The sequence below is a fragment of the Anastrepha obliqua genome, chromosome 1 (genome assembly GCF_027943255.1).
Source record: "Anastrepha obliqua isolate idAnaObli1 chromosome 1, idAnaObli1_1.0, whole genome shotgun sequence".
Classification (NCBI taxonomy): domain Eukaryota; kingdom Metazoa; phylum Arthropoda; class Insecta; order Diptera; family Tephritidae; genus Anastrepha; species Anastrepha obliqua.
In genome coordinates, this window is record NC_072892.1 from 36,484,729 (window position 1) to 36,512,477 (window position 27,749).

The following is a 27,749-nucleotide window of genomic DNA, read 5'->3' on the forward strand; positions in this document are numbered from 1 at the left end:
ATACAATTGTTCGGCCCATTATAACAAATCCCAACATGCCGGTTGATTAAACTACAGAATAAACTGCAGTGCTGAGGTATTTATTCATTCTTTTGGTTTTCATCGTCACACAAGCAGGAGTAGATTCTATGGAGCTATAACCGCTAAAATGAGGCGAGTATAAAAGATTATGCCAAATAATGTCAAGCAGCTATTCTGATATTCCTTCGATTGGGAATGGACTAAAAGACAAAATAAATCAAACTATTTTGATGGAAATTCTTGAATTAGCAGTGGACTAAATGCTTAAAATACATTTTAACCGAAAATTCCTAGATGATTTCTCAAACCTAAAATATTTGAGTAGGAAATTGGGGAAGGTATAATAGAAAACATGTGAACATATTCGCCGGCACTTAGACTACACAGTTCCCACAATCAGTCATTGCAAGTGTCGCGAATTTTAATTTCACCACAAAGTTCAATTGACGTATTTCACAAGGTAGCGAAAAGGCTGTAGGAAACCAAGACGGTTTATGTCACTGGACAAGCGCTCTGCCGGAACGCAAATATTTGATCAGTGTGACTAAGCTTTTGGACAGGCTATTACATAAGTGTGCTAGAAGCATTTAACCATTAACTTTTAGTATTGGATGTAATAGTATTTTAGCTAGTGTCTATTTGTGGGCGAATTGGCTCTTATTTTCGTTAGGTCTACGTATAAAAGGTGCTTTAACTTACATATGTTATACTAAACTCTCATCACGCTGTGCATATGGACTACCAGATCTCTCTAAGATTCTTAGAATACCAACTTGAGCCAGTATACTCCTTATGAAAGGTGTGCAGGGTGCATTTGCCGTTATACCTTCAACTAAATAAGTGTTAGTTAAAGCTCTATCTGATCCAAACTAAGAAACAGTAATATCTTAGCTTCCACCTTCTGGCAAGAAAAAATACAGTGTTACTGTCTCGGATACCGAGCCACTACGAGATCGCAGTAAATGAGGAGGCCAACGAGCTGACGAGAGGGGCTCATGCGAAGTTATTTTTTGTTTCCTTAGCTGATTTACTCTAAGCAACTAATAAGTGATTGTGCATAGTCAGAGTGAGAGGAGTACTGGCATGTGATGGGTGATCTTATACAGACAAAGCTTGTTGGATAGCCGGTTAGTAGTTATTTCATAAGCCGTTTCTTCTTCTTAATTGGCGCGATAACCGCTTACGCGATTTTGGCCGAGTTTAACAAAGCGCGCCAGTCGTTTCTTTCTCGTGCTAGCCGGCGCCAATTGGACACACCAAGTGAAGCCAAGTCCTTCTCCACCTGATCTTTCCAACGCAGAGGAGGCCTTCCTCTTCCTCTACTACCACCAGCTGGTACCGCATCGAATACTTTCAGTGCCGGAGCGTTTGTATCCATTCGGACGACATGACCCAGCCAACGTAGCCGCTGCATCTTTATTCGCTACAGCTCATCGTTCCATCGTCTGCGATATTCGCCGTTGCCAACGTGCAAAGGTCCAAAAATCTTGCGCAAAATCTTTCTCTCAAACACTCCAAGCCGTTTAGATGACTTAATTAAGATTGCTTATAGGTTACTCTTACTGATTCTTATCTACTGCGCTCGTGGCTACACCGGCCTGGTCTGTTTATTTTGAGAAAGTATGCCGGCTCTGTTTACAAGGCGACACATTTTGTGTCGACGTCCAACTGAGCCGAATTCGATATTATTTGAGAACTATAGAGTTTATTCTCCTATCCTTCCATCTTATCTTAAATATTTTTGCGCCACGAACAAAGGGCAAGTAAAATCGAGGAAATTTAGTTCAGCCTCTAGTCGGATTTGTGAATTTGTTTATTGAACTCGAGTACTGGGCGCAGCCTTTGTTCTGTCTAAGAAGCAGGTGATTAATGGTTCCAAGTAGATTAGCATATACTAAATCTGATAAAGATATATGGAGACCTGGTCTGATAGATATCTCTGGAGAAAACTATAATGGTTAGGCAATTAAGTAGAGTGCAAATAGCTCTCGTTATTGGAAACAGTGAAGTACTACGGACTCTAACACTTAACATGATATTAAATATCGAAGCTCTGTGAGCCCCTGCTTGATTACGAGCAGATTGTCCTTCAGCATACCCTTTACAAGCAACAGTGTAGCAGATGTAATATTTGAAAACAGTATATCATAAATTTTTTTACGCTTACTTCGCAGTTGGGCTCAAACGTTATCAGGAGCTGTCCATAAAACTTAAATTTAAGTTTCCATATATAGTATTTAAATGTAATGTTTTCCAAAGACAGATAGTAAAGATAGATAAAAAAAACCTCTCACTGACAGAACGCCTGAATTCTGAGTGCTGCCCTATCCAGCTCATATGGGTACGAGGTGACAATGAAATTACAGGGAACTTTTGACTGATGCCAGATCTAAGTTAAGTATCCTCGGAATGATTTCTCAGAACAAAACTGAACAGTGCTTCGTTTTAACTTTTAAGCTGTGAATTTTTTGACCGAGAGTAAATCGCCGCTGATCAAGAATGTTGTTTAAGCTAACAAAGTCACAACTCTCAATACTGATATAGACGCCTAGATTAGGCGTTGTTTGTTGAGAGTACATGCTGTGAAGCTCAATAGTCGTTCACGCTCATACTGTGGAAGCTCTTTGAAGGATGAGGAAATAGGATAATCTCTGCATTTTCTCCTAAATGGCTCTGTTTGTGCAAGACAGTTGTAGAAAATAAACACTTCACCAAAATTTTTTTTATATATTTTTATTTTTGATTTTTGGCTCCCATTCGACCAACATCTAGAGGTTATATTAGCGATGAATATCAAACGCTTATGCAGATTTCTGTTCCTTATCAGATGCTTTTCTTTTTCAAAGTATCAGTTGAAGTCAGAAGAGTTTCTCTATTTTTAAATGTGCTCTTAGGCCAAAGAAGATTAATTAAACGCCAATTAAGTATACTAGTATTAGTATACCAGTCTATTAGTAAATTTAACTAACAAATTACCTTTTAAATCAATAATATATTGAGCTATTTTACTTGTTAAGTCAAGAAGTTAGGAGAGAAAAATTTTAAATTGATAATTGGGTTTACGGAGGCTTATCAAAGACCCGTAACATGATAATATTAAAATTGAGAATTATTTTATAAATTTATAATACATTTATTTAACCTTCCAAATAGCTGGTAGCTGCAAGAAACTGATACTTGTAAAAGCAATTTTTTCTTGTTACCCTTTTCATAATAAAATGATTCTTTAATATACTAATTTTTTGGGGTTTTTATACAATGACTTCTATATCATTATTTTATGTCATTTACTCTTGATTTGATTTAAAAAAAATCCCACGGTGAGTTAAATTTCACTCTAAACTATCCCTCCTGTAATAGCCTCTTCAATCACTTTACAACTTTTTCATCTTTCTTCAGCACTTGGCAGTGCAAACTCTTATGACCAAATTCAGTTATTTGGGTCACACAGGTTTTTTTGATTTTTATTTTATTTATAATACATATGTATGTGCGTGTGTGTGGCTGCACTTTTAAGTTTTACTTTTCACACGTTTCACTTTTAAACGTTTAACACACTAAAAAAATCGTTTAAGAATATGAAATGCACTGCTACAGCGGTATACATATTTTGTTATTCTTTCTTCCATTTTGCTCAGTATCCGCTTTGATTGAACAAGGTTACAAATATTTTTGTTTAAATATTCCAGCATTAGTCGATTATTAACATGCGCCAAAACGAAATAATTACAAATTGAGGTTAAAAAATACCAAAAACTTAAAAATTAAAGAATATATTAACCCGCAAAACCGCGCCAATTGTTTTTTAGCTGTTATACTATTTTTTTTCTTTTCTTAATAACCAATTTCTTTGCACACTTGCTGACTAGCGCTCATTTAACGTTTACACATGCGCATTAAACACTTAACTACGAACTTGATAGAGATTGCAATGTATTAAATTTCAAGCGTAAGCAACATGTGTGCCGGTGTACTTTAAACTAAAGACTAAAGACACAAACTTTATGCTCATGTTAAGTGAGGTACATGTGGGCATACATCAAACCAAAATTCACCACAGCAAAAAACAAAAGCCAGACTATTAACATATGTATGTAGTAACTTTTCCAGAGATTAAGCAGAGAATGTTAAATTTCGTTAACAGCAGTCAGTTCTCTAACAGTAGTCAGTTCTCTGACTTCTGTTAACGGTGTGAGTATTTTGCAGTGCAGCCACTGTTGCTGGCTGCTGCTAGCAGTGGCCGCTATTGCATGTTTTGCTTAGGTGGTAGCTACTGCTTTGAAAATTGGAAAGGTGCTACTTATAATTGAATAATATCAAAAGCATGCATATATATATTTATATATATATAATATATAAGTATGCTTCCACTGACATACCTACATAATAGTTTTCAAGGCAGTTACGAGTACATCCACTCGCAAGAGTTTCACATCGTTTTTTGTTTATACTTTGTACGAGTATTAGAGTGTATGGTTTGGTACGTATAGTTCACCAACTTCTGCCGAGTACTATCGGACTACCACTTCCATTTGTTCTGCCAATAACCATTTACCGACTCTGCAACTATGCATGGTACTTAAGTATATTTGTGTGTGTTTAAAGCATTTCAGCAACTTCTTTGCCAATATTTTGTCCACTTTAATATTTTATTAATATTCGCCTGAACATAGCATTATAATCACGCTTTTCTTGCACGATTTATAATAGTCGTTAATCAACTCGCATCCACTTTCAAAAGTTCTGAGCTTTTGTCACGCTGCTTTCATTCGAAATCCGATTAGCTGCTTCTTCTTCTTCCGCATATTTTTACTGTTTCGAATTACCACAAATTAAGAAGTGTTTGTTTGACAACAATTATTTGCTCATACAATATATTTGATATTCTTTTGTTTTTTGTTTGTTATTTATTGCTGAAGGTGGCGCTATTGTTATCATCTTCGTTGACATTATGTTATTTAATCGGCGGTCTTACTACATTATGTTTTATCATAAAAGTCATATTGTTGGAGTATTGTTATTTTAAACGGCACTAAAATCGATTACTTTTACACCGGTTTGAAGGTCATCAAAAGAGGCATGCATAAGTAAAGGGTCGTTCAAATATAAGTTTAGTTTTTCAATAAAATTTTAAAAATGTTACTACTTTCTTTCTACTATGGTGATCCCAAAGAATATGACAAGAAAAATGTATTTTGAATTCATTGTATGTATGCATTAAACAATATATTTCATCTCCACATACCTATATACAAGTATATGTGTATAGGTATATAGTGCGCATGCGAATATAAAGGCTGGTTAGGTTTCAAGGGCCGGTGTTGATTTTGAACAAAATACAACTTTTTAAGAAATTATTGTCATTTATCTTTATTATGATAAATTAATATAGCTCAATTACGCATAAAATAAAATATTGCCTAAATGGCCACCGCGGCCTCGGCGGCACATCTCCATCCGATGGTCCAAATTTTCGATGACGCTGAGGCATAATTGGGGTTCTATGCCGTTAATGTGCCGAATTATCTTATCCTTTAGCTCTTAAATTGTTACTGTCTTATCGTTTTCTTTCAAATAACCCTAAAGAAAGAAGTCCAACGGTGTCAAATCACATGATCTTGGCGGCCAATTGATATCGCCGCGACGTGAGATTATTCGCCTATCAAATTTTTCGCGCAAAAGAGCCATTGTTTCGTTAGCTGTGTGACAAGTGGCACCGATCTGAGGAAACCACATATCGTCCACATCCATATCTTCCAATTTGGGCCATAAAAAGTTCGTTATCATATCACGATAGCGAACATTATTCACAGTAAATGCCTGACCTGCCTCATTTTGGAAAAAATACGGCCCAATGATGCCGGTGGCCCATAAACCGCACCAAACAGTCACTCTGTGTGGGTGCATTGGTTTTTCGACAATCACTCTTGGATTATCATTCGCCCAAATGCGGCAATTCTGCTTATTGACGAATCCACTGAGGTGAAAATGTGCTAGATGAAGTGCGCGATATGCATTTTGATTTGAACGCCCGTTTTCATAATAAGTCTGAATAACTCTAACGCGTTCGATTCGATTATGTATCTTTCCATGGTTCAAATTGAATTAATCTGAAATTGAAACGTGTTAAATGAAATGCAGAAAAAGACTTGACGTTTAGGTGTGGTTCACATTTAACATTGGCCCTTAAAATTTAACCACCCTTTGGATAAAAACGTAAAAAAATTCTTCGAAAGTGCATCATTATACAAAAATTATTGACTCTTAACATTTGTAACACCATGGAAAGCCTGTTTGTATTTATAGAAATAATTAATTAAAAATGGGCATAAATACAAGGTGAAGTCGAAAATAAACAAGGCTGAGCTAAAATATAAATGACAGGATCTTTGTTCTCATAACTTCGAGTTGATTTATTCAAAATAGTCCCCTCTGGCACCATAAACTGTTTTGCGCGATCTAAAAGCTTTTCGAAAGAGTGTTTCAGGTCATTGACGGAAATGTCCTTCAGGATGTCGGTACAAGCCTTTTGGATGGTCAGGGAGCCATATCAGGCGAATACGGTGAGTGATTGTTAGTTAAAATGCGATTTCTAGTCAAAAAATCATTCTCAGAGTGGATCGATAAGATGGTGCATTATCATCCAATAAGCGCCAGTTCGCGGTATTCATGGCAAATTCGACTCGAATTCGAATGCGATGCAACAAACGCTTCAAGACGCCAAGATTGAAAATTGCATTGGCGGTTTGGCCCGTTGCCATGAACTTCTTGTGGACAATTCCCTTGGAATCGTAAAAACAAATGAGCAGCGACTTGATTTTTGACTTCTTCAAACGCGATTTTTTGGGTGATGACTCGTCTGGGGTCTTCCATTCGGCACTTTGACGCTTAGTTTCCGGTTCATGTTGGAAATACCACGTTTCATCACCAGTTATAATGTTGCAAAGGAAGTTTTCCTCTTTTCTCGCCTCCTTAATGAGGTCTTTCGAATGTTGAATTCAGTTAACTTGTACGGAATAAAACGTGCACAGACCTTTCGTAAGCCCTTTTGGGCGGCCCGTATGTTCATTGTCATTCATGTCTCCACAACCATCTCTTAAACATGCAAACCACTCATGAACTCTGGCACGAGATAGAAAATTATGGCCATAAACTTTTTTCATCAATTCAAAAGTTTCGACAAACGTTTAACCGATTTTAAAGCAAAATTTGATATTAGCTCTTTGTTCGAAACTCATTTTTGTACCGATGACACAAACATACAGACAGTTTAGATGCAATAACTTCGCTTCCACTGAACCGAATGTCACCAAGCTTTCACTGGAAGTCAGCTAGGGATGTAACTTCCAACGCACTAACTCATTAAAAAGATGGCGACATCAAAAACATTTTTATGACGCCAGTATTGTTTATTTTGGACTTCACCTTGTATTACACCATTAGGATCAAGGTAAATAATTTTAAGAAACAACTATTCCAGAAACCTTTTTTTTATAGCATTGTAAAAATTACAACTTATCACAAATTTCGATTGAATGTTAAGATATAGACATCAATTCAAAAGAGAGTGTAATCAATATTTTTATCTAGTACTTACCACTACATGTTTTTTATTGGGGAAATGCTTATATGTGGCTATAACTTTCCGAAACCATACTTCTTCTTTCTGCTCTTTTTCAGGACTAAAACTTAATTCAAAAAAAGAAGAGTCATGCAGTTATTGTCGCATATGTGCCAATCACATCGATTTAGAAATTTTTAAATGCGCCTGTTTAACCATTCATAAAGTTCGCCGTGAGTTGGAAGCATCAGGTGAGGATGCAGAATCTGTTGCAAAATGCAAAAAATACGAGTAACATTCGGACAATGTTCGATGTGCAGAATTTATTCATCAAGTGTAAACGATCATTGACAAAGACCCCTCAAAATCAATGAGGTCCTTGCGAGGAAACTTAATGTTTCTGAGTGTCTTATCGTCGAGCTATCCATGAAGATCTCCGGTGTAAATCCTACGTTATGCGCAGTAGACAGTTTATGTCCGAGCAAACACGAGAACAGCGAGTTATCAGATTAAAACGACTTTCATTTCCAACGTTTCTACGACAGTCGGTTCTACGTTACCGAAACGACCCGGATTTATATCCGGCCAAGGACTGCCACTCTAGCAGTATTCCCCGTATGTAAGTATGGGGAATGTTAATGCTGCTAGAACAACAATAATCAAACAATTTTTAAACAAAATTAAACACCCTGGAACGCCTGAGAAGGTTTAGTTGTTTTTTTTCTGACAAAAAAAATTAAATTAAACTTTCGCTCTCCATTTTAATTTTTTTTTTTCATTTTAATTAAAATAGCGGGAGGAATGTCCGCAAAACACCAGGGTTCTTTGTGAAATCAAACTGTATTTTGACGTATTTGACGTAAAACTGAACTATACAGACCACCGTTATTATCGCAGTTTCTAGTTTTTTATCGTCTTATTTTTTAAATTGGGTTGAATGGTTTTTGTTTTGAATCGGCAGTATTATATTTCTTTTAGTGTATTTCGTTTCCATTTGTTAATTAAATTTCGTTTGATTTTGCGTATGTTTTATGTTGCCTTGAATAATTTCACGGGATTTTCCTTTTATTTTAACTCGTTGCAGTCTCTTTAGATATATTGGCTTGTATGTGTATATAGGTATGTATGTGTGTTTATTTTTATTGTACCCGATAGATCTAGGCGAGCTTTTACTCGGGGAGCCCCTTTGTGACTGCCGTTTTATCACAAAGCGAAAAACGTTTTAAAGTTTCATTCAACTTGCAAGCATTGCACGAGGAAATTTTTCACCTTCTAGAAAGCGCTGTTAGCCAAAATGCTGTCTAGTGAATACATATTATATATGTATTAAAACTATTTTGTTGAAATATCAGATATATTTTGAACAATATACTTTTTCTGCAATTCGGAACATCTCGGAATAGTATCTTGATAGGTACTTTGGTGACAGGTAAACTTTTTGCCACTCTATTCATCAGCATCAATATCACGCACTGATGTGTTTTGTTTTGTTCAGTCACACCTTCTCACATAAAAACTAAAATTACTTCTGAGAAATGTACGGATATTTAGAAAAAGTGTAAACAGGTCAAAAGTGGTTTCAAAAAATGTACCTGAAAGTCACATTTTGAAAATAAAAAATTTATTTGAAAATTTTTTTGCTTCATAGCGTAATTTGTTTGGAATTATCTTCCGATATTCTCGAAAACACTTTTCTCCCCACACCTGAATAACTTTACTTACTAACTTTGACATTTTAGTGAACCCCAACAATTAAGCTAATATTAGAATTACTTAACTTAGCCCTCGATTATGTGATAGGCTATGTACTAAGGCACAACTTTACGCTAAGGATCACTGTCTGAATATACCTTGACTTATAGAAAGACATAAATTGATTTTCTGTTCATTTTATTCACTAACCTCAATGCCGGTGGAGTACATGGACACTCCGTTAACTTTAATTTTTCACAGAATTTTATGGCGAGTTCATAAAACACTGTTACTTCTTTACTTTGTAGAATTTCGAGCTTTTCATTTCACAGTTTTGATTTTTTCGCATTTCTCATTTTGTGACGCCCCTGGGTGGCACACTTTGAGGCTTTTCACAACATAATTATAATATTACTACTGTACTAAGAGAACTGACTTGTTTGAAAATGATTGCTACTCCCAACTTGTTTTCTCTTTTTTTAACGCAACGAAAAAAATTAATTAAATTTAGATTTTACTTCTTGCTCAAATCTGAATCAACGTAGACCTGCTCATTCACCATTATAACTTTTGTCTATAATATTACTAAAAAAATGCAATTATAATAAATGCATAGTTGTAGAATAAATTCGCGACGATAACCTATCGCATGATGTTAAAATCCGAATGATCCCTAATCTTAGCTAAAATTTTAACGTTAGTAACATCAAAATTTGTTTACGCTACTTGTGTTTCGACCTTTAGCAACAGAATACGATCAAAAATTCACCGCTTGAAGGAACAGCTGTTGTAGTTGGGAAAGTGTGATAAGAATATTTCTATGACAGTGGCCTATGGGCAGAGTATTAAGTGCAATTTCAGCTGAATTTATTAGTTTTGTTGTTTAAATAACTTTTCGTTTATTGATAAATAGTAATAGGCTAGAATGTATACACGATTGCTGCGAAATGTTCTGACGTTAAGGTAACAATGTGCTTACTAAAAAATAAAAATAAAATGTTATGCTCCACAAATTGATTATATAAACATGTGTTCACAAATACTTTCCGCATATACTGTCCCACAGAAGTTACGGCACGAAAGCATCACCCAGTCTCCAAGTACGGCCGATCGACAAAATTCTAATCGCAAATCGTGGTGAGATCGCATGCCGTGTAATTCGTACTGCACGCCGTCTGGGTGTACGCACGGTTGCTGTATACTCTGATCCAGATGAACACTCATTGCATGCATCGCTCGCAGATGAGGCATATCGTGTGGGTGAAGCTGCGTCGGCAGCTTCTTATTTGCGCGGTCAACACATCATTGAAATCGCAAAAAAAGCTAAATGCCAAGCAATACACCCAGGTTATGGCTTTCTCTCCGAATCTGTGGAATTCGCCGAGTTGTGCCAAAGTCAAAATGTAATTTTCATGGGACCACCAAGCACGGCCATACGAGATATGGGTATAAAAAGCACAAGCAAAGCGATTATGGCCGCGGCAGGCGTACCAATCATCAATGGTTATCATGGTGAGGATCAATCCGACGAACGTTTGCTAGCGGAGGCAGACAAAATCGGGTTTCCACTAATGATCAAGGCAGTGCGCGGTGGTGGTGGTAAAGGAATGCGCGTTGCAGATAGTAAAGAGGAATTTTTGACAGCGCTGAATTCGGCGCGCAACGAATCTCAGAAATCATTCGGCGACAGTTCGGTACTATTGGAGCGTTATGTACGCTCTCCAAGACATGTAGAAGTTCAAGTATTTGCCGATCAATACGGCGAGGCGGTGTACTTGTGGGAACGTGATTGCTCTGTGCAGCGCCGGCATCAGAAGATCATTGAGGAAGCACCGGCTGTGAGTATTGCAAGATTTTTAAAATATACACTACTCTCGCTCTAGTTATATATTTATTATATTTTTCGTATATGTACAGCCTGGTCTATCTGAGCAACTTCGTTGCGAATTGGGGGAAGCAGCAGTACGCGCCGCCAAGGCGGTGGGTTATGTTGGCGCTGGCACTGTAGAGTTTATCATGGACAAAGAAGATCTATCGTTCCATTTCATGGAAATGAATACGCGTCTGCAGGTAGAGCATCCAATATCGGAAATGATCACAGGCACAGATTTGGTCGAATGGCAAATACGCATTTCGTCAGGCGAGCGTTTACCGCTGACGCAAGAACAAATCAGACGCAAGGGGCACGCATTTGAAGCGCGTATTTACGCCGAAAATCCACGGTTACTTCCAGAAAAATATATTATAAAATTTAGTATTAATTCATTTTCATTGCAGCGAGGGATTTCTACCTGGCGCTGGCCCACTGCGTTACCTAGCGACACCGCAACCGAATGAGTTTGTGCGGGTCGAAACAGGCGTGCGAGAGGGTGACGAAGTGTCCGTACATTACGATCCAATGATCGCAAAGTTGGTTGTTTGGGGTGAGAATCGGACTCAGGCCTTGAATAGCCTAATCGCACGGCTACGCGAATATCATGTACGTGTAGACTTATGTGCATGCGTACCCAATTCAAAGCACATTAAAAATTGCTCAATTGCTTACAGATCACCGGTCTAGAAACCAATATTAACTTTCTCATTGATTTGGCTGCACATCCAGAATTCCAACAGGGAAACGTTCACACGGGCTTCATTGAGGAACACTTTAATACACTCTTCCCACCCATCGAAATCAATGATGAACAACTTTGCAAAGCTGTTACTGCCTTAGTCCTAAATGAAATGCAAACTTTCGGCAGCAATTCCAGCAGAAACGATCCATTTAATGCGGCACAAAATAAACGCTTGAACTATTCGCTGATAAGGAGTTTTAATCTTAAAGCGAACGACAAAGGTCTGTGGAGAAGTATTTCATTAGTTTTTCTAAAGCATGTAATTTATAAAAAAATTATTTTCAAAACAGTTTTTAATACAAAAGTGCGCTACGACGAATCCGCCTTTCAAGTACAAGTCGATAATGGTCCATGGAAAAATGTAAAATCAGAGCGTATTCCGGATAGTCAGCGGCTCAAAATTAGAGCAAATATTGACAACAGCATTTCAACATTTAATGCTAACATCGATGGCACAGAAGTTACAGTCTTTCTGGATGTAAGTAAAAATTATTATAATTACTTTTTATAAATATATGTATTTATTACTTAACCGTTATATTACTTTATAGAATGGCAAATTAAGCTTTGAATTAGTGCAGCCGAAATTCCTAACTGCTCTCTCCGAAGAACATAGCGGTATTGGAGGCAATAAAATTGTGGCGCCAATGCCAGGCGTCTTGGAGCGAATATTGGTGAAACCTGGTGATAAAGTGCAAAAGGGTGATAGCTTAGCGGTGCTCATAGGTAAGACACATGTATATCGTCGTTTAAAGTGCAAAACAGCGTATCGTGGTTCTGCCCAAAAATGAGGTTTGCTAACCGGACACTCCATTTCCCATTAAAAATGGTAGGTGGATTAAAGACATTTTATAAAACTAGACTAAAATTGGTTGCCGTTTTGAAATAAGGCAGTTGTTGTTATTGTAGCCGCGTAGCATGTCCCATAAAGTGACAGTCCCTTGCCGGATATAAATTGTGGTCGTTTCGGTAACGCAAAACCTATTGTCGAGGGAACGAAACAATACAGTTTTTACTCTCTCCTGTAAAATTCGGATAACCTCACATACGCAGTTTTATACTTTAAACGAGATGTTGTTTACATACATTAATGTGGGATCACTAAATCGCCCGTTACTGTGTAATACATGCGCAAAACACTATTGTTTTTTAACTACACTTTTTTAAAACTTAAATTTATTAATGTTATACAACATGAACATGATTCAATGATAAAAGGTTTGCTCAGTAAGCAGCTTTCTCGTTCTTACTTGACAAATCGGCTCCCTTAGCAAGAAACTGGGTTGCTAGCTCTAGAAATTTTTAGTTTAAGTGGAGGAAAAGTAAAATTTGTGGAAAAAACATTTCATTTTCAAAATGGTCTGCTTGCGAGCAACAAATCTCTCAACAGTTTTCATCGATATGTTCAGGACTATGGTAGTATGACATGGAATACATACTGCTTAAGTCAGCACATGATAGATTATTTGACGTAATCCAAGATCGATGAGTGGAGAATTTACAAAGCTTTATTTCTTGTGATGTGTTGATTTAGAAGGAGTTCATGTTTTGCAAAGAGCTAGCATTTCCCAAAGAGTTACGACAGGGAGAATAATTGGATAGTCCCGACGCGATCGATAACATTGCATACCTCATTATAAGAAAGTTGGGATTGACGGAACTCCTTTCCAATGAGCCCACATTCCCATGGATGGACGGAGTGTCCAGAGGAGGCTTAGCAAAGCACAGTACCAGCTTGAAAAAGCTTCTCATAACAAACCATCTACCGGAATCGGCTTAATTCGGCTTTCATTTGTGGAACAACATCAAGACCCGCGCTACAAATAGGAGGAGAATCTCGGCCAAACACCTAACAGAATTGTACGTGCCAATTATTTATTTATTTTTAACAAAATAGTTTCATATTTGCGAAACTACGCAACTTCGCGATCGGTTTTACATTTAAAAACTAATTCACAAAATAAAATCTGGGATTAAGTGAAATAATTTCTTGTTTTAATGTTAGACAGGCAATAGACAATTTCCGCTAATAACTTCTATTTGTACCATTATTTACATTCAAATATTAATTAAAATTTAGTTTTTAAATCGTTCGCAGTTTGTTTCCATTTGAGTAAGAAAATACTTTATTGCTACCATTTTTACCAAAAAGGATTTAATATTTTCCACTTTATTCACCTTCTTAAATACAACCTTTTGTAAGGGAGTGTCAAAAATCGAATGTCACTAGTGAGCAAACCTTTAATAATTGAATCATGCAACATGAAAACATTTAAATATGCAACTTTTTCCTTTTTCTTATAGCAATGAAAATGGAGCATATTCTGAAAGCACCTCAGGATGCCACTATTAAGTCTATAGGTGGCGTTGAAGGCGAAAATATTGCCAAAGGCGCAGCAGTTATTATATTTGAAGATGAGGCTGCTGAGTAAATATAGAAAAAATCAGTGACAATCGTACCAGAAGAAATCGCATTTATATAAAAACTATATTTTTTATTGTGTATGTCACAAATATTGTAAATGAAGCATTTAATAGTTGTAAAATAGGGTTTTGTTATTTGTTAAAAATATATAATATAAAGTATATTTGTACATTAAAAAAATGTGGATAAAAATTGAAAAGTTCCTGTTTTACTGATTTATCGAAATCTTGGCGCATTGATGGTACGCAAAATGGGTTTAACTAACATTTAAAAATGGCAGACGTTACAGAAATTTTAACTTTTTATTCCCATTTTATTTGCCACATACTTTAATACTTAATAAGAGAAAAATTCGCATGGCACCCGGTTCTACGCATTCCCATGCCAGCCGGTTCCACGTTACCGGAATTGCTCGGGTTTTTCCTGACTAAGGGCTGCCGCTCCAGTAAACTAGCCCGGTCTAGTGAACCGTTTATCATCAAAAAAATTGGTACACAAAATTTTTTTGAAATATTAAGATTCATTTATTTTTAATATTTTTGTTATTACTTTTCTTTTATAATTATAATTATTAATAATAATAATAATAATATAAAGCCTTTTTGATTTGATGTATATTTCACTTTTTTCTTTATTTCACTTAAATTATTTTTTAATAATGATTATTTTACTTTTTTATATATTTTGTTTTACCATCAGTTAAAAATAAAAATATTTCTTTATCTGTTGTCCGCGTCACATTGCATATTCTACTCTTTTTTTCTTTAGTTCATTTAAAATGCCTCGAGAAATCTATCTTTTCATGCCTACTCACAAAATAAGCTAAAAAGCGTACGAAATAAAGTGTAGATATAGAAAGTAAAAGTAAAAACTCAATTAGTAAAAACACTTAACATTATTTTTGTGATAAAAAAAAATCTGGGAGTATTAAAAATTACGCTTGCAGTGCCTTTTCTCGATTTTAATGTAAGACTATATTTTAGTCTTCCTAATCTCAAACTCGTTTCATGTATTTTATTTAAATTCGAAAATGTTTTATTTATTATATTTTTCTTATTTAATTATATAAAACAAGTTGTTAGCTGCAAGCTTTAAAATGTCTAACATTTTGTAATCGAATTGTTTGTTGAATACTCGTGTATTTGCGTTTGACCTTACAACAATAAACAGTGCCCAAAAAAGTATGCTTCGTAACTATGTATTTATGAACGACCGAAAAGAAACCAAAAATTCCACGCAAATGCAAAATAAAGTTACGGGTGTAAGCGGAAGAAACTCCAGTTAAAGCTCGACTCAATTTCTGGAAAAATCAAAACATATTGCGTATTTTGTAGCTTATCAAATGTATGACTGTCCGAATAGCGTATTAAAAATTCATTGCATTCAGAGCTGAAGTGAACTTTTCAAAACTCGCCGCACATTTACCTAATTAATACTGAATTAAAGTACCGATAGCTCCAACGCCAGCGTGAAAATAAGTAATGGTCATAATATTAAGTGTGATTCATAGAAATTCATGAATTCAACCGAAATCTTATTAGTGTTGGTGTTTTCCTTTTTTTTTTTTTTTGTCAGACTTGGATTTTAACTTGCAGTTTGGAGGGATATACATACATACATACATACATACATACATACATATACATGTATGTATGGTATATTGTCTTCTCTCAACATTATGATTCGAAATGGAACAAAAATTTATTTATATTTATTTATTTAATTTTTTTATTTGTTTTGTAAATAAGCATTTTTTTATAAATATTCTGTGCTGTGATAAAAGAGTTTTCGTTTTTTGAATTCGCAAAGAGCAGCACACCATATACGAATTTGAGATACTCAAAGTAGACAAATGAAAAAATATGTATTGAATTAGGTTAATAATTGATAACATAGTAGGTAGTGTAACATGTTTTTATATTCATACACTAGTTGGAAAATAGTGGCTTATCGACTTTGATCCATTTATCTCCTCAAACCAAACTTGTGGAAAAATTAGAAAAAAAAATGGTTTTCGTCAAAGCTCCCACAGGATACCGGTTAAGTATTCTGACTGTTACAACAATATCGAAGAGTTTGCAGTGATTGTTTTACACTGCTACAAAAACAACTTGGAAAGGGAGCGAAAACTTAAGCTCGTTCAAATATCATAAATGCCCATATTCATAAGTGTTTTTAGTACACTGCTCACAGCTGTAAATAAACTATGATTTTGTATGAAAAAATCTGGTCGATTTTGCTATATATACGCGAATATATTTTTGTAAAAAAGTTTATTTTATATTTTTAGTCTGAAATATTTGCTTTTTATCTAAATAAAACGATTTCTAATTGTTTATATTTTCAATTCATTTTCTTTTACTGTGATTTTAACAAACTAAACTAAACATCTTTGTTACTGGAATTAAAAGTTTGCATATTATTTTTTATATCATAAATATTTATTATATTTCCTTTTTTAGTTTCAATTTCAATTACTCGAGTGATAAAGTAGTATCATGTTATATGTATGTGAACCGATTCCACCAAATTCAAATTTATTTATACACACATGTCAAGCGCAATTTGCTAATATTTTGCTACTTCACATGGCGGCTGCACTTTTACAAATTTAGATGATGTACGCAAGAAGGTTAGTCTGTTACTCCCTTTTTTTATTTTATTTAATTTTTTTTTTTTGTTTATTGATATTTTTTGTAAAAAAGGAAGGAGGGAGGGAAGAGCAGAGGAGAGGTGTGAACATAAGCAACTTTGCCTAGTAGCTTTGCCTCGTAAAACAAAATTTAGAAAAATTTGCGTAAATGTATTAGAAAGAATTGAAAAAACTCTTTTCTAAGCGCATATTTTTCTATTTATTCCATTTTCCATCATTCCAAATGAAAATATCGAAAATATAAGTCTGTTACTGAAATTCGCCACTAAAAATATCGCTCAGTCAAGTAATGTCGTGAGTACGGTGAGCTCCGTTAGTCAAAAAATTTACAACTGATTGTTAATCAATTAAATCATTTCATGTTTGGGGCGCTTTGGGCAGTAAACAAGCAGCAGTAAATATACTGAAATTCATCAAATTGCACAAAGTATTTTAGCATAGCATGCAAGTAAGTTTTAGTGCAGACACGCCCAAAACCCAACACACATTATGCTCGTGAAGTTTATATACTAAACATTAGGCTGCATATTTCACCATACAAAACAAAAATCGGCACTGTTTTCCATAGAAATAATAAAATTTATTATATTTTAAGATTTCCGCCAAAATTTTTCGGAAAAACTTTAAGATTTACATGAGTTGGAAAGTGTACTTCAATATTTTGATTTTGTTGATAGTTTTTTTAAATTTTATGCAGATCTTTTAAGCACAAACTTTTCCATCATCTCAGGGATTTTTGGAAACAATTATTTTTATTTATAAACAACTTGATTTCCATTGGTATTTTCAAATCGGTCCCACTTCCGTAAATCTTACAATTTATTGATATTTTCGCGGAAGCCTTAAAGTATATGATAGTAAATTTTATGATTGCTGTGGAAAAAGCGGAACTGGCGTTGATGAGGCACTCCAATGTGCACACGCAGTACCTTTGGCTGCAGCACTGGTTCAAGGATATGTATACATACATACGTGTGCATGCATTCATGTATGTACGTTACCGCCTCTAATTTGCACAATTTCGATTGCATTCCACAAATCTCCATACAAAATAATTGCTTTCGGAAAAGTATTTTTTGTTTTTACTTTAGCGTAAACAAATGACTTGCCACAAAATTATGGAGAAATAGGAACAAGTAATACACTTTTTTAAACAAAAAATTAAAACAAATTATATAATCCGGTAATTTGCTGCATAATACAGTATTTTTACGGGCTATATGCTTATTTATTACTTGCTGTTTATTTCGTAACTAATTTTTTTATTTGTTTAATTTAAAAAAATCTAATTATATGTATACGCATGCATACATAGATAGGTATATATATATAAATAAAAAGTAAAAAAATAATGCAAATGAGTTGGCGGCGTTGAACGTTGCCGCTTACACCCATTTTGCTTGCTCTATAAAACATTTTCTTAATCATTTTATAACGCTTTCCATTTTCACTTCTTTTCCTTTCATCTCGTTTTCATTTCCCCCCTACGAGTATCATTACAATTTTTTGACGAAGTTCTCTGCCCTCTTTTCATGGGTTCAACTTTGTTGCACACATAAAACATTTGAGACGAACTCATACAATTCAAATTTGGCTTCGTTTCATATGTATGGATGTATGTATGTGTATACGTGTTTTTTTTTTATTTGTTCTTCATCTGTTATTACATACATATGTATATTAATAATTCAGTTCACACTTATTTTGTTAAATTACTCATGAATTCTGCTGCTTCGTCTCCGATTGCATTTTCGTACCTAACTGCTGCAACTGTTTAGTTAGCTATACATACATAGGGCGTACACATTCAGCATACGTAGCACTTCTATTGCCTTTTCATTAATCCATTTTAATAATGTATAGTTTTACTTTCTTTTCATTCGTTTTTAATTCAACTTGATTTATTTATTTTTCATATTTTAAATTAAGTTAAATTAAATTAAAATAATTAACTCTCTCATTTTCTTTTTATTCATCTTTTTATAACTTTACTTTAACATGTTTACTTTTTCAAGCGTAATAAATGTTTAGTTACTTGCTCATTTATATTATTTTCATGTTTTTGTTTTTACTTTACTTGTTTTTATGTTTATGTCAGGAGTTTAAAAATTATTTAAAAAACAAACAGGTATATTTTTTTACAATAATATAATATATGTATGTATGTGTATAAAAAGGAAAAGAGTAAAGAAAACTAGCTAAATTTTGCACTAAAACGCAGTTGGAAAATTAATTAATTCATTAAAAATACAATACAACAAATCCAGCCAAGATGGATGCGCCCAACACCATGGCCATGGCAGCACAATGCAATTTATCTCATTTACAAACAAAATCTTACAATTCATTTCGCTTTTATGCGTGTATGTATGTAATATTTCTTCCAATTATCAGTTCTGCAATGTTTTGTGTTGCACAGCACATACATAAATATTATATAGTATATATCTATATATTTATATTGTTTAGTTTAATCTTTAATTATTTTATTATTTCGATTGAGTTTGCATTTTTTTTTTTTGCCTAGATAGTAATTTAAAATTGTTTTTGAAGTATGTATGTATATTTGCAATTAAATTAAATTTAATCGTTTTTTCTTCATCACGCCAAAACGCATAATTTTTATCAGTGACTCTTTTCCATTGCTTGCACGATGCAACATTCCGCTTAATTACCGCTTAATAATTTCCTTTTCCTCAGCCAAGTAATTATAACTGCAATTGAGTGTGTTGTTTGGTTTTAGATGTGTGTGTGTGTGTGAGTGTATGTGTGCTACAGCTTCCTTCCTTTTTCATAGTATGGTAATTATTTTTATAATAATGCTTAACGTATAAAACTATTCAACCACATACTTTTCATCTGCTAATCGTCACCACCATCATCAATCTACTTCTTTAGCCGCCTTTCAAATTCGCACGGCCCTTCTCTCCTTTATTTTCATTTTTTTTTATGATATAATGCAATTGTATGCGTTCTGCTAATTTGTTTTTGTTGTGTACGTAGTTGTATCCGCAAAATATTTCTAATTAAGTTGTATGAATACTTTATTTTGTTTAGGTTAATCACTTTGTTAAAGCCCGATTGTGGCAAACCAAGAAACTTTCATTGTTCGTTTGCTGTAAGTTCCTTTCAAGTCGAGTACAATGCCAAGACATGCCGCACACGTAGTACATTCGGGCTTTGCAGGCGCTGTCTTGTGTAATCTGCTTTTAGGCGCTTTGGTGCGATGTACGAACAAAGTAAATAAACGAAAAATTTAACGAACAAATGCCTTCTATGCTTTGTTTTAAGCTGTTCGCCCAGCTTGCGCCGCTAATGCCGCAACACGCACTATTTGCCGTCTCTCTCCTCTCGATTGCCTCTTTTTTCTTCCTACGCTTACGTTTACACGTAATCCTTTAGTTCGCTTCCCACTTGGTTTTGTTATTTGCAATATTTTATATTTATTTTATTATCATAATGAATAAATTAAATTAATATTATTTGCATCTTTGTTTTGTATTAGTTTGCTTCTGCCTCCTTTTTTCATTTATATGTGTATGTGTATGTATGTGTATATTTGCTTCTTAAATGATGAAAAAACGCACGTTTACGTATAGTTTTTCTTTTCTGTTTCTGTTTCGTTTAATATAACATTTTTCTTTAGTTTTCTTATTCATTTTTTATCTTCATCTACGTTATGGGCTGTTGTTCATTGAGTGTTGTTGTTGTTGTTGTTGCTGTTGATGTTGCTGTCATTTTATCGCTATTTTCCAATTTGGTTGCTGTGGCTGTTGTTGCTGCTGCTGCTACTGCGGTGAGTGTGTTTATTAGTGTGGTTGATGGTGTTGCTGTTGCTATTGCTTCCGTTGTGGTTGTAGCTGTTGCAATTATTGTATTTACAGGCAAACTTATTGAAATCGTTGTTGTTGATTTTGATATTGTTGTTGTTGTTAGTGCTAACGTAACTACTGCCGCTGGTTGTTGATGTTGTATGAGCGCAGTCGACATTATTGCCATTGTCTGCTGCTGATGTTGATGCTGTTGCTGTTGCTGTGTTTTCAGCATTGGTTGCTTGGAGTTTTCGATGTCTCGGCCAGTCATCGTCGTCATTATTGTAGTCGTTGTCGTCTCACCAATGCCGCCGCTGATGGACTATTTCAATTAATGATTACAAAAATGTCCAATTATGCATGTTGTTGTAGTTAAAACAATATTCAACGCGCAGTCGTATGTGAAATGAGAAAGATATGAAAAAAAATTATATTATACTTTTAATCGTATATCAATATTTTGGTATAAAGATAGCAATGTAGATGTAATTAATTTTCAACAACACAGCCAAACATTTACAAATGCATTTTTGCAACGAAATAGCTAAGTAAAGCAATTACAACATGAATTCGAAATCAAGCTTCAAACTTGTTTGCAACCAAAAACAATTCTAAGCGTCAGAAAGTGCAATTGGCACAGCGCAACTTCACAGGAGCACAGAACTAACACAGTGAACTAATTCGAACAAAAGCTAAGGGGCACAGTGAGTGAGTGAACCGGTGAATAGGAAGCAGCGGAGCTTGGCAACAGCGACAATGTGTACATGTGCGTGTGTATGTGTATAAGTGTTACATACATATGTACATATATGTATGAAGTATGAGAAAGTGTCGCAGGTGCGCTTGAACTTATTTAGCAATATTATACAAGTGCGTGTTAGCATTAGGAGAAAAAATAAAATGTTGCCAAAAAGTTTTTAAATATTTTAGTCATTAGTGAATTAATTTTCAGTAATGAATTAGTACCACCAAAAACGTTATAAATTTATCGGAAACGTATTGTTAAAAGATTTTTCTGTTATGTAAAAAAAAGTGTGTAGTATTTATCTATTTCTTTCAATTCAAATAACATCCTTATAAGCTTCACTTTCACTATTTTCCAAAATTTTAATTTTTTCAAAACCAATAGATTTCAACCAGCGTGAGAACAATTCTATGACTATCAAATGTTTCATCGTATTGTCTTCTCCGACTTCATTAGGTTCAAAACGCCTTCCCCCATAAGAGGCGAGTAAAATTTTTGCCCTCACAAATCGAGTATTGCATTGAAAAGTCCACATAATAACTATTCTTCCATTAAGGCGACCACCGTAGCGAATAGGAAGTGTGCGACAACCATTCAGTAGGCCCGAGTTCGAAACCCACTATAGGGATTTAAAACAAGGTTTTGTCTAATAGCGGTCGCCGTAGCCGAATGGGTTGGTGCGTGATTACCATTCGGAATTCACAGAGAGAACGTCGGTTCGAATCTCGGTGAAACACTAAAATTAAGAAAACGATTTTTCTAATAGCGGTCGCCCCTCGGCAGGCAATGGCAAACCTCCGAGTGTATTTTTGCCATGAAAAAGCTCCTCATAAATATATCTGCTGTTCGGAGTCGGCTTGAAACTGTAGATCCCTCCATTTGTGGAACAACATCAAGACGCGCACCACAAATAGGAGGATGAGCTCGGCCAAACACCCAAAAAGGGTGTACGCGCCAATTATATATATATATATATTTGTCTAATAGCGCTCGGCTATCGACAAACAATGGCAAGCCTCCTAGTGTAATATATAATATATATGAAGTTTTAAATTATTTATTTTATATTTTTTTATAGGAATATTAGGTTACGCTACAACAAAAACCATATAACTAAAAAAAAACTTCGAGCATTCTTTATATGGGAGAAAATGCATCACACGGTCAACAAAAAAACAAAAATATCAAAAATCAATGCGAATGTCAAGCCTTTTAAAGTTGAACAATATTATATTACAAATAAACGGACTACAAATTAAAAGATAAGAAATATTACCGAAAATTAGTTGAATTTTTTAAAATTTTGTAAAGTGTGACGCTTCAGAGTTGTATGGTTTTTTTTGTATTATAACCTATATTTTTATGAAACAAAATTATATAAATAAATAGTCAAAAGTTTACAAAATTTCACCCTTAATAAAGCGTCTTCCAAAAGTGACGCCTAGATTTCAGTAGCGAATAATTCCTAGACGATACTTTTTTATGTCATCTTTGACATTTTTCAAGTAGACAGATGTACGATTTTCGACAATACAACAATGGTCGAATGGTCAATCTTTAAGAAAAACATATCGGAAAAATCATGTTTTTTTGGTAGAAATAATTGTCCGAATGGGTCAACAATTCAAAGGTTGGTGAACAAATTTCAAGTAACTGGTTCTGTCGAGGATAAAAAAGGGCTGGGAATGTTGCTGCTGTCGCACAAAATGTTGCTGCAACCTTCAACAACGATATCTCGACGTTTTACCCATAAACGTGCTCATAGTGGACATTTAAATAGTGTCATTTATCACATATAATTGTTAAGAGCCGCATGTATTTTGAATACAAACATAGTGAAACCTCAAAGAATCAAAATTTATATATGTTTTATTTTAAAATAATATCTAGGTGCGTCTTTTGAAAGTCGATTTCCAATTATACATATATACGTGCATAATAATGCGGCCGTTGTTTTGAGGAATTTTCTAGCATAAAATAAAAAAATCAAGTATTCAATAATAATGAATAATTCAATAATAGTGAATAATGGCAAACTTCTACCGCTTGAAACTGTTTCCGAAATCAATTAGCTGTCAACACCCAAAATCACGAATATATTTTCATTACATTTACATTCCAAAAAGCACATAACTATCATATTTGAAACATCAGATAGTCGAAAATATTAGCAAGTACTTGGCCTACAAAGAATTCGTGCGGTCATTTATAAGCTATTGCTTTTTTCTAGTTTTATTTATTTATTTATTTATTCTATTTAACTTAATTTTAACCTTTAGGACCTTCATATGCTAAAAATATTCAAAAAAAAAGTAATTTGTTTTATTTAAATTTTTATTTCTTTATTTAAATTAATTTAATTTCATTTTATTTTATTGATTTTATCTTATTTTTATTTATTTTATTTTATTTTTATTTATTATATTTTAATTTATTCTTGATTTTATTTTTATTTATATTTACATGTCCCGGATAAAATTGTCAAGGGTTTGTGCTCTGATGGAGCTTATATATTTAAAAATCTTCGAACTATTGCACATATGTGCACACTTCACTCGCTTTGGTATTTTATTTTAATTATTTTATTTTACTTTATCTTATTTCATTTTATTTTATTTCATTCCCCTGTACTTTATTTTTATTTAAAAATTTTCACCTTAATTTATTTTAATTCGTTTCATTTTATTTTACTTTTCTCGTAATTCACTTGCTTTATTTTATTTTCTTCTTATTTTATTTTATTTACTTTAAGGGAGAAAACCAGTTTAGACTTATCAAAAAATCGATTTTTTTTATTGCATAAATTGTTAGTATAACTACTCAAGAATATGTGGTAAAAATTTTAAAGCGAAATTCACATTATTCCCGATTCTATGAGCACTTCTCTCTTGCCAACAAGTGCTACTTTGGACTAAGTAGGCAACTGAGCAGTAAAGTCCTCTCTCGACGAACAAAACTAACACTCTACAAGACTCTCGTCATGCCCGTCCTAACGTATGGCGCAGAAGTTTGGACGATGACAACATCCGATGAAGCGACGCTTGGAGTGTTCGAGAGAAAGATTCTGCGTAAGATTTTTTGACCCGATGGAACGATGAGCTGTATGAGCTTTACGACGACATATACATAGCGCAGCGAATAAAGATCCAGCGGCTACGTTGGCTGGGTCATGTCGTCCGAATGGATACAAACGCTCCGACTTTGAAAGTATTCGATGCGGTACCAGCTGGTGGTAGCAGAGGAAGAGGAAGGCCTCCTCTGCGTTGGAAAGATCAAGTGGAGAAGGACTTGGCTTCACTGGGTGTGTCCAATTGGCGCCGGTTAGCACGAGAAAGAAACGACTGGCGCGCTTTGTTAAACTCGGCCAAAATCGCGTAAGCGGTTATCGCGCCAATTAAGAAGAAGATGAGCACTTCAGTGTCTGTCCGTCGGTTCCGCACTGTAGCGCGCGTTAGTTAGAACGACGTTTTTCTCGAAACTACTTTTTTCCAACTGGTGGGCACTCTAGCTCAAAAAGTTATCGACCAATCGTTATACATTTTTTTTTTTGGAGTATTCTTTATTCAATTCTTATTCATATGAACCTAATTCTGGGACTATATTATTAATAAAAATTTTTTTGTTAAGCAAAATAGATGAAAAAATATGGTATGAAAAAATTACATTGTGTTCAAGCGCCTCAAAGATATGTAATTTCCAATATTATTTTATCAAAATTAGGTTCATATTCTTAGGAAACATGTTAACGAAAAAAAAATTGTTATTGATTACGGAGAAAAATTGCAACTTCAGGAATGCCCACCAGCAAGATACTAGGATGGCGATCGTCCATGGACAACACGCTCTACCGCCCCTATTTCCAGCGAAAATGGCTTGAAAGAATTTTAGAGTGAACTTAAAAATATGAGTAAAATACCCTCTAAGTTTAAACAATTTCTGATTATTCCTTCCTTGTTCAAAAAATTCACAAAGAACACAAAAATTTCGGCCTCCTAAACCGGTTTCCCCCCTTAATTTATTTTTTTTTTCCTTTATTTTTTTTTTTCTTTTATTTTATTTACTTTATTTTATTTATTACTTAATCTATTCCATTTTATTTCATTATTGATAATGTAAAAAAGGCTGATTGTCAAAAGATGAACACACTTTTATTTCCAAGTAAAGTGCAGAATTCTATTCGCACGTGATTTCCTCAGAATGGTACTTTTGCCCGAGCGTTTGCCAAGCAACCACTGATGCTCCAGTGTACGAAATTTAATAATAAAGCGTTATAACTTGAGTAATACTATCGAATATCAATATATTTTGATATTCTTCGGTTGAGGCACAAATTGATTTAAAAATGTTTTATTGTCCAAGGTTATACCAGAACGTGTTTGCTTCGAGATGTGTGACAAATTTATAGTTTGTGTAGATATATTTACAAAAACTATGCAGACGTTTGAAATGCTCAAACCAAGTGTGAAAACTACTAACTAGCATTTAATTATTTTTTGTGGTACAATGTGACTGAAGCAATGGAGGGAATTCATTGAAACACAAAAGAAAATGTAAACAGTACAAAATGCGTTGGAGGTGCCAAAAATGTTGCAGAATAGCTACTAATTGTACTATATAATTTTTCCTTTACTTTTCTTTGGAACACTCAAAACACTCAAGTATAGCAATACTTTCTATGAAGGTCGACTTCTCAAATAAACGCACACAAAAAATGTCTTAACTTATGTATTTATAAACAATCAGCTTTAATTTATAAATGTATTTTTTATCAAAATAAAATAAGGAGGCTAAGAAACAAGACGAAAGTATCCAAATGGATATAGCCCTTGCATACAAGTCGTAGCAAGTAGATAATTGAAAAATGTTGTTAAATAGTAGAAAAAAATAAATCTTAGAAATATTTTGGTATCAACTTGAATTTCTTCAAAAATTCTCATGTTACTGAATGTAATAAAAAGCAGCAAAAACCACCAAAATCATAGAAACTTATTTAATTGCTATTTCGATTTTCCGCCAATTTTTTTCACAGAGGACACTTTCTATTTATATCAAACCAAATCAATTCTTCTAAAAACATCCTTTGATCTGGTTATGAATTATCGTCCTTCTTTGTGATTGACTGCAACTGTGATTAAATGCAAACGAGTGAACATGAACAATAAATAATAATGCGCTGCAGTACATACATATGTTTGTGTAAGGCTGAGTAATGCGGAATGACGGCAACAATTAACACAAGCGCAAAGGATGCTGGATAGAAAGACAGTGTGTGTGGGTGGGTGCTATTGTATTTGTTGTTTTTTGTTCTTGCTGTTGCAGTAGATTTGCATACAAAGCGAAAAGGAAAGTTTTAATTTCAACTAACTTGGCTAAAGTAAATTATACTAAACGGCTTGAACTGTTACCACGTTGCTGTTGTTGTTGTAGCTGTTGCTGGTGTTGTTGTTGATGTTGTTGTAGCTGCTGTTGGTGATGTTTACTAATTCCCACGGTACGCTAACAGTGGTTATGACAAAAGAGAAATGGTTTTGGTACATAAGAGTGTATGGTGTATGTGTATGTGTGTGTGCGTTGTTTTAATATTTATATTTTTTTTGTTTTTGTTTTTTTTTGTGATTTAAGCATAGTGTATACGGTGTAAATGTGGGCAGGACGCAAAGGTAAGAAGAGAACAGCCGAAACAATTAAGATCAGAAGAGTTGGTTTCAAAATGCACACATGTACATATGTATGTATGTATATGGAATTATTCAACTATCAAACATTAATTCATGTTGTGATTTCATTTTTATTTAGCATTGGGATTCTTAGTATGCCGAACAATACGATAAGGTCTATGTTAAACACTTTTTATATAACAGCAATAACAATTCTTAACAAGATTTATGCATGAATGATGAAGACATATGAGTTTCCGGAACGCATTAGCCTTATATTTTTTACAAACTTATTTAAAACATACATATCTGTATATTAATAGAAGAGATATTAGCACTCGTGGGGTATATGCAACTGGAATGTTACGAGTCGAAAAATACAAAAAACTGAAAGTACGTGCGCGAATAAGACTCTTAAAATAAAAGTTAAAAAAAAGTTAACTCTCGACTCGAGAAATCAAGCGCGTGAGACACAAAATCCAATAAAACCTAAGTACCTTTAACGTACTTAAGTACCTGAAATCAAGTTCGCGAAACAAAAAATTCAAATAGAAAGAATTAAAAAACT

General features: G+C 34.2%; 2 protein-coding genes across 7 annotated transcripts in view; one reads left to right on the plus strand and one right to left on the minus strand.

The window, feature by feature from the left end:
* Positions 1 to 10,004: 10,004 nt before the first annotated feature.
* On the plus strand, positions 10,005 to 14,491 carry LOC129253384 (methylcrotonoyl-CoA carboxylase subunit alpha, mitochondrial). Its single transcript, XM_054891741.1, has 8 exons — positions 10,005 to 10,237; positions 10,341 to 11,112; positions 11,192 to 11,496; positions 11,552 to 11,753; positions 11,822 to 12,110; positions 12,180 to 12,367; positions 12,441 to 12,615; positions 14,194 to 14,491. The coding sequence occupies exons 1-8, from the start codon at positions 10,200 to 10,202 to the stop codon at positions 14,319 to 14,321; spliced, it is 2,097 nt and encodes a 698-aa protein (XP_054747716.1). The 5' UTR covers positions 10,005 to 10,199; the 3' UTR covers positions 14,322 to 14,491.
* Positions 14,492 to 18,915: 4,424 nt separating this feature from the next.
* LOC129252954 (probable ubiquitin carboxyl-terminal hydrolase FAF) overlaps positions 18,916 to 27,749 on the minus strand; it is a 28,495-nt gene continuing 19,661 nt past the window's right edge. For 3 of the 6 annotated variants that reach the window (XM_054891148.1, XM_054891147.1, XM_054891149.1), the window contains exon 19: positions 18,916 to 21,101. In XM_054891148.1, the coding sequence (XP_054747123.1) occupies positions 20,640 to 21,101 (462 nt within the window). In that variant the 3' untranslated portion in view covers positions 18,916 to 20,639. Of the gene's footprint in view, positions 21,102 to 26,889; positions 27,021 to 27,749 lie in introns of all 6 variants that reach the window. The other 3 variants (XM_054891151.1, XM_054891150.1, XR_008583683.1) reach the window with 3 other exon arrangements.

Excerpts from the sequence above, each read along its gene's own strand:
- LOC129253384 (XM_054891741.1), top strand. The coding sequence starts at position 10,200 with ATGTATACACGATTGCTGCGAAATGTTCTGACGTTAAG. Across the intron at positions 11,113-11,191 it reads TCATTGAGGAAGCACCGGCT|CCTGGTCTATCTGAGCAACT; the intron begins GTGAGTATTGCA and ends GTATATGTACAG. Across the intron at positions 11,497-11,551 it reads ATTTACGCCGAAAATCCACG|CGAGGGATTTCTACCTGGCG; the intron begins GTTACTTCCAGA and ends TTTTCATTGCAG.